Raw genomic sequence first — 12,031 nt, 5'->3', positions numbered from 1 at the left:
GAAACACATAGAGATGGACGGACAGGACTCCACAGTTTGCCTTAAAATACTTAAACAAAAATTAAAAGGAAGAAATTGAAAAAGTAAACATGGACCAAAAAATCATTTCTGGTTCTTAAGGTTGGATTTTGAAAATGTGGAGAATTGTTATTTTCAATATTTTATACTTGAAATATCTCACAATGAAAATACAATTTTTCATAATGAAAATATTTAAGATGTTAAGTTCTAACACAGAGACAGCCCTAGAGCTCTGGGTCTCTTCTCTTTCCCCCTCTGTTTTATGGATGAGTAAACAAATCCAGAGAAGGTCATTGACTATGCAGGGTCACACAGGTTCCTCGTTCCCAGTCCGGGTTTTCTGTGATAATCACTACATTAGGTACTTACAAAAAGATTGTTAGGCTTACTGAATATACGTTGTGTGCAAGTTGATTGCACAAGCAATTCTGTTCTACTGGAATGTATTCAATATTTGGTAGAAGAGGACGTTTTACCACACCAGGAGCTATTTGCTATTAGTTGTAACCTATATTCTGTACAGACTGTTTGCATAATTGTCAGCAAGTTGCTTAACTTTCCTGGGTCTCTATTTATGAAATGAAGATATTGCATTTAGTGACTTGTAAAGGTCACGCCACATTACTGCCCTGTGTCCAGTGGCTCTGATAATCTTTTCATTAGTGGATGTGCAGTCAGAAGAGAAATTTAGTCCTGAATTTACAGAATAACATCTACTCATAAGTGTCATTTGAGGCTGTTTATTTATGGCCCTCTGTTCCCCAAACAGTAGTGGCAAATTGAGGCGTTCTAAAATGACCGTTTTTTTTTTCAGCTGTTGGAACTATAGTAAGGAACCCATACATGGATCTCTGACCCACCCAACATAGGCTCTGAATTCAGTTTCCTTCCACCCTTTTTCTGAAAACCTTTTCCTTTTATGCTGTACTGTAACTATTAAGTAAGTTTTGAAGAGAGATTTTCTTTTCAGTCGTCCTGATGTGATTTTCTGAGTCTCACCTTCCATCCCTATAACCATCTCCTTTCCCACTTAAGCCAGTTCATGGTTTATGACTGCACCACGACCTCAGTCGCCCGGTGGGCTTGACCTCAGTGTGCAGTTGTCACTGGGTAACTCTGAGTGTGGGCTCTTTGGAAGTGTTCATGGCAGGCTGATGCAGCATCATAAACCCTGCTGCAGTGTGTCCCGAACAGCAGCTGGCATGCAGGGACTGCTTCTGCATGCTGGACACAGGGCAAGCCCGTTTCCAGTCTCCATCCACTTTCTCCAGGCATTTCTTTAGCTAAGACCCCAAAAGATCAAGTCTGTGGTTAGAAGTGACATTACTGCCATCAGCGGGAGATTACTTTATTTCAGTCTTGGTCCTTTTCCTCCATCTCAAGTCTTCAAATATGCACTGTTGTAGAATGTAGTTAGAATGTAGTTAAAGATGCATTACATTTGCTTATGCTGTGGAACATTTGTGTAATGATGCAAAGATGTGTTGCATTCTTTTATGTTGCATTTGTTTAATTCTTTAAAGCTGTGTTACTTTGCTAAATGGCCAGTAGCTAGTCAAGAGAGAGAAACAGGCAGGACTGGCAGGTAGAGAGAATAAAAGGAAGGAGAGAGAAAAAGGAGAAGGAGAGAAGGATGCCAGGGGCCAGCCACTGAGCCAGACAACTAGCCACAAAGTAAGGAGGAAAGAAAGACATAGAAACTAGATAAAAGTAGCCGGGCGGTGGTGGCGCACGCCTTTAATCCCAGCACTTGGGAGGCAGAGGCAGGCGGATCTCTGTGAGTTCAAGGCCAGCCTGGTCTACAAGAGCTAGTTCCAGGACAGGCTCCAAAACCACAGAGAAACTCTGTCTCGAAAAAAGCAAAAAAAAAAAAAGAAAGAAAGAAAGAAACTAGATAAAAGTAAAGGCCCCTGAGGCAAAAGGTAGATGGGATGATTTAAGTTAAGAAAAACTGGCTAGAAATAAGTCAAGCTAAGACATTCGTAGATAAGAACAAGTCTCTGGGAGCTGGGTGGCAGCCCTCCAAAGAGTAAAAGCAACCAACTTCAACGTATTATTTAAATAATATACTCATTAATCTCTTTTAAATGATGGTTTCCCTATAATTTTTAATTGTTTAGTCACATTTACTAGTCTTTTATGATTTTTAAGTTTCATATCACTTTTTTAGAAAGGACTTCCTGTTTACTGTTAGAGTCTCCTTTAGTCTTTCATGGATCTTCCAGTACCTGCTTGGTTTCTGATGTGTAGACCCTTGCTCCATCTGCACTATTTTGGTATATGAAGCAATATACAAGACTCTCTTTAGATTGGCATGGTCACATATACCTTTAATGACTGTGTGGAGAAACCTTATCTCAAAAACAATCCAATCACCTGCAGTGGCTTGCAGTGACCCTCTGTATCATGGAATCAGTCTCCCCTGTCTGGAAATGGGCCTCTTCTCATAAGCACCAATCAGTAATTACAGAAAAATAATTCAGAGAACCTTTTCAAACAGGTGTAGGGAATCAGTTGGCACTTGGGAGAAAGAGAAGGAGTCATGCGTTCTCGTAGCCTCTAGCTCAGCAGTTCTCAACCTGTGGGTCACAACCCCTTTGGGGGTCAAATGACCCGTTCATAGGGGTCACATATCAAGTATCCTGCATATCAGATATTTACATTACAGTTCATAACAGCAGCAGCATTACAGTTAGGAAGTAGCAGTGAAACAATTGTATGGTTGGGGGTCACCACAACATGAGGAACTGTAGTAAAGGGTCACAGCATTAGGAAGGTTGAGAACCACTGCTCTAGCCGGTGAGCTGGCTCCCAGAGCCCAGCTACACAAAAGTGAGACTGCAGCCTCTTGTGTTATTTTGTTTCTCCACAGAGAAGAAAGGAGAGCAGGGAGGTTGGGAAATAGCCCATGGTAGAACGAGCATCTTTCTACTAGATGCTAGTAGAGTTTCCCTGTGCCTTGAATCACAGTCTGATCAAAACCAGTCTTCCTCTTGTTTCAGGTACACACCCCTTGACTATGCATTGCTTGGTGAGCGCCATGAGGTGATCCAGTTCATGCTGGAACATGGTGCCCTGTCCATCGCAGCTATACAAGACATTGCTGCCTTCAAAATCCAAGCTGTCTACAAAGGATACAAGGTCAGAAAAGCCTTCCGAGACCGGAAGAACCTCCTCATGAAACATGAGCAGCTGAGAAAAGATGCTGCAGCTAAGTAAGTGTAAGCCACATGGGTCACCCTCAGCTGAGAAGTGAAGCCAGGCAGAAGGTGGGAGGGGCCGGAACTCTCTGGGTGAATCAGTTCCTCTGTCACCTTCTCTCTCTGCCTTCCCTGCTGTCTTCCCAGGACTGATGGAAGGAGGAAGGCCCAACCTCCATCCATTACTCCTGCTAGGTCCATCCCTGTTGCTCTAGTCGCTGCAGCCTTGGCAGGAAGTTAGGGTGAGATTGCCACCTAGAGTAAGCCACCAAGGAAGAACTTAGTTTCTTGCCTCTCATGGCTTCTAGAAGCCAAGGAACAACCTCAAGTGTCCTGCTTTAGGTCCCATCCATGTGCTTTTTGAGAGAGTCTCAAAAGCACCTGAAGCTTGCTAAGTAGATTAGCCTGGCTGGCTGGTTAGTTATTCTCCAGAATCTGCCTGTGTCCACCTCCCCAGCCATGAATTACATGTATGTCATGTTCCATATGCAACATTTCTTTTTTTGTGTGTCTATTTGTTTGTTTGTTTGTTTTTGAGAAAGAGTCTCCTATGTAGATCAGATGAGCCTGGAACTCACAGAAAACTGCCTGCCTCTGCCTCCTGAGTGCTGGGAATAAGTGTGCACAACCACCTGTGCACCTCCCTGTAGAGGGAGCATTGAGTTTCTACTCCCACAGCATTCAAAAGCTGTATGGCGCCCCACGTCACTAACTCTGGTGTTCACTAGGTGTCTTAGGATATTTGGTGTCAGCATGATCTGTCCAGAATGTGACACTGTTATGAGCTGAGCAGTGTTGGGACATGCTGCTTTTTCTTGTTCATTTATGACCATGAGAAAGAGTTTATGTGTTAGACTCAATAAGGAATTAAAACAGCAATACAATAGAACCACCCTAAAATAGAGCATAATGAAAGCTCCCAGAATCTGGTCTCTTTCTCTCTCAAAATACATTTTTAAATCTTTTACTTAACAAAAGCCCCCTGTGGCAAAGCTGAACTTTTAGCATTTGTGTCCCTGTGCTTCAGAGGCATTAGTGAGCATGAGTACTTGAACAAGCACTGTGGCAGTGATCCTCAGGACACAAGGTTGCCCAGATGGCTCAAATCTAAAACTTGGGAAATGGTTGTCTCTTGAGTTTTCTCCTGGTTCTAGAGTTTTAGTCCCCAGCTCACAGAAAGAAGCAAAAACTAAAGGAAACAAAACTATAGAGACTACTGTATTTTCTCCTGCTGATAAATTCCAGTTTATTATGTAAGAATCTTCCTTCAGAACTCAGTCATGGGGCTGGAGAGATGGCTCAGCAGTTAAGAGTATTGGCTGTACTTCCAGAGGACCCGGGTTCTATTCCAGCACCCACATGACAGCTCACACCTTTCTGTAACTCCAGGGCTTCTGACACCATCACACAGACATACATGCACACTAATGAACATGAAATAAAAGTAAGTTATAAAAAGGGGTAGCTCTCAGTGGTAGAGCATTTGGCTGCAGATTTCAGTCACACACCTGAATATCAAGTGCAGCTCTGCAAAGGCTGCGTGGCTGAGACTGTATGTCTTCAAAACGGGTTGTCTTCCCTCCAACCCATACTCCCTTCCCAGCACAGTTAGAGGAGTGGTAGTGCAGGGGACCAGCCTGATCAAGACAGCGTTTCTCTCTGGCCCGCAACTTCTTCATCCGTGATAAGTGAGAAGGTAGACTACATGATTTGGGGCATTCTTCAGGTCTGAGGAGACTCCCAAGTTTTCACTAGAGCCTCTTCTTCCTCTCCCAGGTGTGGTGGATGGACATACTGTTAAGTCAGTGCAGAGCTGGGGACTCAGCACTGTGCAATCTCCTGTATAAAGAATAAATTTTAAAGCACTGGGGCTGGAGAGATGGCTCAGAGGTGAAGAGAACTGATTGTTCTTCCAGAGGTCCTGAGTTCAATTCCCAGCAACCACATGGTGGCTCACAACCATCTGTAATAAAATCTGGTACCCTCTTCTGGCTTGCAGGCATACATGCAGACAGAACACTGTATACAAAATAAATAAATCTTTTTTTAAAAAAAATTTAAAGCACTGGCATCCTTAAACAAGCATTGTACTTCTCAATTTTTTTCTTTTCCTAACATGGACTTCAGTATCCTAGGCCAGAGGCCTGAAACAGAAAAGGAAATTTTAGAAAATGCCGGACCAGCTCTCCCTCTCATTGTCATTCCAATGAGGTCCTCTACCATGGAAGAAATTTTTGTTTTTAATTTTTAGCTTCTGAAGTTAACATTCGGGGACTCTTTTAAATGGTCGCTAGGCTTGCTTGTGATCATGCTACAGCTTAACAAACTGGGAAAGCTGCAGTGTCTTCTACTGTTCCTCATTACAGACACACCTTCACTGGTATCAGTGTTGGAAGCTGAGTTCATAGCATTCAACTGTCACCTCTCACTCCTCCTTGTGTGAACCCCACCTCCCCACTCATCCTTGTGTGAACCCCACCTTCCCACTCATCCTTGTGTGAACCCCACCTCCCCACTCATCCTTGTGTGGACCCCACCTCCCCACTCATCCTTGTGTGAACCCCACCTCCCCACTCATCCTTGTGTGAACCCTACCTCCCACCTCCCCACTCATCCTTGTGTGAACCCTACCTCCCCACTCATCCTTGTGTGAACCCCACCTCCCCACTCATCCTTGTGTGAACCCCACCTCCCATTCATCCTTGTGTGGACCCCACCTCCCCACTCCTCCTTGTGTGAACCCCACCTCCCACCTCCCCACTCATCCTTGTGTGAACCCCACCTCCCCACTCATCCTTGTGTGAACCCCACCTCCCACCTCCCCACTCATCCTTGTGTGGACCCCACCTCCCACCTCCCCACTCATCCTTGTGTGAACCCCACCTCTCACCTCCCCACTCATCCTTGTGTGAACCCCACCTCCCACCTCCCCACTCATCCTTGTGTGAACCCCACCTCCCCACTCATCCTTGTGTGAACCCCACCTCTCACCTCCCCACTCATCCTTGTGTGAACCCCACCTCTCACCTCCCCACTCATCCTTGTGTGAACCCCACCTCTCACCTCCCCACTCATCCTTGTGTGAACCCCACCTCCCCACTCATCCTTGTGTGAACCCCACCTCTCACCTCCCCACTCATCCTTGTGTGAACCCCACCTCCCCACTCATCCTTGTGTGAACCCCACCTCTCACCTCCCCACTCATCCTTGTGTGAACCCCACCTCCCCACTCATCCTTGTGTGAACCCCACCTCCCCACTCATCCTTGTGTGAACCCCAGCTCCCATTCATCCTTGTGTGAACCCCACCTCCCCACTCATCCTTGTGTGAACCCCACCTCTCACCTCCCCACTCATCCTTGTGTGAACCCCACCTCTCACCTCCCCACTCATCCTTGTGTGGACCCCACCTCTCACCTCCCCACTCATCCTTGTGTGAACCCCACCTCTCACCTCCCCACTCATCCTTGTGTGAACCCCACCTCCCACCTCCCCACTCATCCTTGTGTGAACCCCACCTCCCACCTCCCCACTCATCCTTGTGTGAACCCCACCTCCCCACTCATCCTTGTGTGAACCCCACCTCCCCACTCATCCTTGTGTGGACCCCACCTCCCCACTCATCCTTGTGTGAACCCCACCTCCCACCTCCCCACTCATCCTTGTGTGAACCCCACCTCCCCACTCATCCTTGTGTGAACCCCACCTCCCCACTCATCCTTGTGTGGACCCCACCTCCCACCTCCCCACTCATCCTTGAGTGGACCCCACCTCCCACCTCCCCACTCATCCTTGTGTGAACCCCACCTCTCACCTCCCCACTCATCCTTGTGTGAACCCCACCTCCCCACTCATCCTTGTGTGAACCCCACTACCTTCCACACTCATTTTTATGTATACCCCCACAGTAGTGGTTTCAATGCAAATGCCCCCCACAGGCCCATAGGAAGCAGCACTATTAGTAGATGTGACCTGTTGGAGGAAGCATGTCGATGGGGGTGGGTCTTTGAAGTTTTATGTGCTCAAGTCAAGCCCAGTGTCTCTCTGTGTGTCTCTCTCTTCCTTCTGCCTACTGATCCAGATATAGAACTCTCAGCTACCTCTCCAGCACCATGTCTGCCTGCCTACTGCTATGCTTCCCACCATGATGATAATGGACTAAACCTCTGAACTGTAAGCCAGCCCCAATGCAATGTTTTCCTTAATAAGATTTGTGGTGGTCATAGTGTCTCTTTACAGCAGTAGAAACCCTAACTAAGACACCCACCCCCTGCACTCAGACTGTGTAGACCCCACCCCCTGCACTCAGACTGTGTAGACCCCACCCCCTGCACTCAGACTGTGTAGACCCCACCCCCTGCACTCAGCTGTGTAGACCCCACCCCCTGCACTCAGCTGTGTAGACCCCACCCCCTGCACTCAGCTGTGTAGACCCCATCCCCTGCACTCAGCTGTGTAGACCCCACCCCCTGCACTCAGCTGTGTAGACCCCACCCCCTGCACTCAGACTGTGTAGACCCCACCCCCTGCACTCAGACTGTGTAGACCCCACCCCCTGCACTCAGACTGTGTAGACACCCACCCCCTGCACTCAGCTGTGTAGACCCCACCCCCTGCACTCAGACTGTGTAGACCCCACCCCCTGCACTCAGACTGTGTAGACCCCACCCCCTGCACTCAGCTGTGTAGACCCCACCCCCTGCACTCAGCTGTGTGTAGACCCCCAGGAGAAGGTCTTGGAGAATGCTCTCATTTTCATTTTAACTCTCAGCAGGTATTTCTTAAGTTCTGAGTTGTTTGATTTGTCTTTGAGATTTTGAGAAATTTCTATTTCAGAAATAAAACCCAGAATTCTGCTGCTGAATCTTTAATGAAGGTGTGTCAGGCACATGCCATTATCTCAATGTCCGTTTCTTATTTAACCATGATTGGACATCAGGACTCAGGTTTGTAAAGTGAGCAAGTGGAAGGATTCATTAAACATGCAGGAAAGTGATCTCTAAATCATGATGGAGAAGTTGGGAGAGATGAAGATTACAGATATACTTTCTAAGAGGTGTTTTGGAAAGTCCTATTTAAGAAATACCCATACTAATTTAAAAGCACTTCATAACTCATAGGGCACTATGTTGCTGCCAAAATGAACATACTATAATTTCCCTGCCAGAGCATAGAGTGGAAATCAGACTTAGGTGGGGCCTTGTTATGTCAATCACCCATCTTCCTTGATGCCTCCTTTGTATAATGTATTATTTCGCTTTCATCTCCCTCACTCTTCCTTCCTCCATCTTTTGAATTGTACCATCTCCAGACTGATCTCAGCCCTACTCTTCTGGCTTCTGCACATGCTATACTGTTTTCCACTAAAAAAGAAAATGTACGCATTATTAGAAATTAAATTAGAATCAGACCAGTAGTTCCAGCTACTCCGGAGGATGATGCAGAAGGGTCATATGAATCCAGGACTTCAAGACCTGTGTAGGCAACATAGATATCCCAAAAAATATTTTTAATTAGATCACCACTGTAGAAAACCCTTAATCAGTCTCACACCAATGTCCACTGGGCGTTTCCACTTTGCCATGCAGGCCGCCTGACAACACATCAGGTCACTGGCACACCACTTTAATAGCTGTCGTTCTTGAATACCAGTGCTGTCTCTCCATTACAACCCCACAACCTTTGGATTTCATGTGTGGGCATTTCAAACTTTTTGTTCTTCCTCACTGACCCCACTGAGAGACCTGAGCTTCCTTCTGTCTAGTGTACGAGATCACCTTTTAGAGTTACACAGGTAAGTCCAGTCTGACCACCTAGGCAAGTTCTTTGGATGCTTAAATCCTTTCTACAAGGAGTTCTGTGTCCTCCAAAAAATGAAATAATAGGGGATATTGTACATTCCATCAATGAGGTTTGTGTCTGACACTTCATTTCTTTCTTGTTAAATTCTGTTAGGTTATATGTATGTATGTGTGCCTATGTCTGAGTGTGTGCATATGAGTACAAGGGCCCTCTGAGACCGGAGAGGCATAGGATCCCCGGGTTTGGAGTTATAAGCGGTTGTGAACTTCCTGATTGGGTGCCAGGAACCAAACTCGTGTTCTCTGCAAGAGCAGTATATGTTTTTAACTCTTGACCATCGCTCCAGCCCCCTGAGGGTGTTTTTTCCCTTGAAGCTACCCCTTAAAGCCAAAGGGAAAATTCTAAATGTTTTCTCACAAACTCTGAAGAGTGCTCATGACACTCCCATCCCTGCCACAGACATCCTTTGATTTGACAGCAGATCTTATTGCAGCCTGCTCCCCTGTACCCCCAGTCCATCAGCCTCTCTTCAGGGCTGGGCTTTGCAGCCTGCTCCCCTGTACCCCCAGTTCATCAGCCTCTCTTCAGGGCTGGGCTGTGTGCCCCACTCGTTTGCTCGCACAGCCATCTAATCCATGAGGAGTTACTTCTGTGGTCTCCTTCATGCAGCCCAGTGCCTCAGAAGTTTCCTTAATCAGGTGGGCTGCAAGGTTCTAGGAATGCCCTCGGACCATACACAGCATTTCATATGTCAAGAGTATATATTCATTTTGGGGAAAGAAGAGTTACAGATTTTTTTACTCTCATTATCAAAGTGACTGGTGAGTCATGAGATTCTTTTTTTTAGCTGGACTGAATGTCTGAGGCCCTTCCAGCTCTAACGTTCAATAAGCCAAAGGTCCCAGACACGCAACATTTTCTTATTCCCTGAAGAGGACGGTAAAGACCAAATATTACTCCATCTGTTATTCAGAGACAGTGAAGGGATAGAGGCTGACAGACCCAGACACTGAGCAACAGCAGCGGGAAAGGTTACAGCTAAACCTCTGTCTCATGCTGTAGTCGGGTCTGCTCACTGCAATGTTCCAGCGGGAGCTCAGTTGTCATCTCTCAAGGTACTGTAGAAGGGAAATCTAAAATCACAGCAAGCACTAGAGATGTCTTGTCAGTCATAGCCTGGGTGTGAGCAGGGTTCAAGTCTTGCTCATGTTCTTCCCTTGGACCAGAATAACCTCTCTTTCCACTCTTCCCTCCTCTGACATTCTTCATAAGAAGTCTTTCCCTGCCTCTGTCTAATTAGTGTCTGCCTCCTGCACCCCCTTATCTCTATGCAGACACCTCTGTTGTAGCACTCATCCCACCCAGACCTCCCTCCCATCTGCAGCAGGATGTGGATCTGGTTCCCCCACTCGACTGTCAATTCCTTAAGAGCAGGGATTGGGTGTTTTGTCTTCATATCTCCGGTGCCTTACAACACGTGGCATACAGCAAGAAGGTAATAAATAAATATTCTGTAACTGCCCGTGCAGTGGTTCCGAGATGTCTCATCTGGCCTTCTCTAGAGCTGTATAGCCTTTCCCCCATCTCATGTGTGTACATGGTATGTGTGTGTAGATGTGCACACCTTGGTGCATATGTGGGGGTCAGCTGATAACTTTGAGGGGCCAGTCTTCTCCTTCTGCAGCATGTGGGTCCCTGGGATTGAACTCTGGTTCTCAGGCTTGCATAGCAAGCACCTCTATCCACTGAGCCATCTCGCCGGTCCTAACCTTTTGAGATTGTGGCATGACATTGTTATACACAATTGTGTTTGACCACATTCATAGCTATCCAGTGGCTACACGTTGGACATGCCTTTTATGCCTTAGTTTCCCCCTTTGTCAGAAGGAATCACTGGACACTGTATTGATTACTTCTGTGCTGCTGTGACCAAAATGACTGAGGAAATAGAATTTTGGCTCATGGTTTCAGTGCAACCATCCTTGCTGGTGGGGAGGGTGTGGTGGCGCACAGCAGCCCACATTATAGCAGCCAAGAAGTAGGGAGAACGAACAGAAAGGGGAGGGGCAAATATAGCTGCTGGTCTCTGGGCCTGGCCTCTGCTCCGGCTTCTTTTACATTGCCACTCAAAGGCTGAGCTGAGCCCCCCAGTACACTGTTCATGCTTGGCTTTTGAAGATCATCGCAGGGGCCACACTTGCAAAGGGTTTTGCTTGAGTTCTTGGCTAGAGCTTTGAGGTTGCCTGCAAGTATCTTTTCCATGTCATTTCCATTTGTGACAGCCTTTTCTACAAGCAGAGCTGAGTCAAGGCAGTCCCTGTGGTCTCAGTGGCATTCTGCTCTGCTTTCTGGAGCAGGAGAGAAAGGAGTGGAGTTGTGGTTAGTTCCAGGGCCCACATGATTGGTAAATTACACATTCTAGTAACCTAGCTTGACTGTTTATGTCTCAGCTACGCAGAGTGATCTGCCTGATGGTTTCAGGCTACACTCTGTAACGCCTGGGACAAGGAGGTGGTTGCTATCATACTTAGAGGAGAAGCCCGCCATAGAAAGTGTTTATCCATAACCATCCTGTGCTGTAACAGTTCTTCCCAACCTTTCAGTTCTCTTGAAGACTCTCAAGTAGTTGAGGCCCTTTTGACTTTTTCTTCTTTGGCTTTGTTTCCAGAAAACGGGAGGAGGAAAATAAGAGGAAAGAAGCTGAACAGCAAAAAGAGCTGCAAAGTACAGACCCCAGTCCCCACATTCTCCCCTGTCCACCCAGCCCCCAGAGCAAGCCCAGCAAGCAGAGTGTGGCCCCTAGCAAACAGCCACCTGCTGGCCACACAGTCCAAAGCGCTGACCCAGAGCACAGCAGGTCTCTAGGTCAGTGCCCAGGCAGAGCTTCCCACAAGGATTCTTCCTCAGACCTTCAGGGAACAGCCTCCAGAAAGCCAAATGGTAAGTGTGCCCTTTGCTGTCAACAACCCATAGAGCGGGCTTTGCCAGGCAGTTAGTAGGGCAGATCTG

General features: G+C 47.0%; 1 protein-coding gene across 5 annotated transcripts in view; it reads left to right on the top strand.

Moving 5' to 3' along the window:
- The window catches only part of Invs (inversin), a 145,824-nt gene that overhangs the window by 117,383 nt on the left and 16,410 nt on the right, over positions 1-12,031 (top strand). For all 5 annotated transcript variants that reach the window (XM_075967241.1, XM_075967237.1, XM_075967239.1 and 2 more), the window contains 2 exons: positions 3,024-3,236; positions 11,691-11,962. In XM_075967241.1, coding sequence (XP_075823356.1) covers positions 3,024-3,236; positions 11,691-11,962 — 485 coding nt within the window. The remainder of the gene's footprint in view (positions 1-3,023; positions 3,237-11,690; positions 11,963-12,031) is intronic.

Source organism: Microtus pennsylvanicus, chromosome 3 (genome assembly GCF_037038515.1).
Source record: "Microtus pennsylvanicus isolate mMicPen1 chromosome 3, mMicPen1.hap1, whole genome shotgun sequence".
Classification (NCBI taxonomy): domain Eukaryota; kingdom Metazoa; phylum Chordata; class Mammalia; order Rodentia; family Cricetidae; genus Microtus; species Microtus pennsylvanicus.
This window is presented reverse-complemented; position numbering and strand designations above follow the sequence as displayed.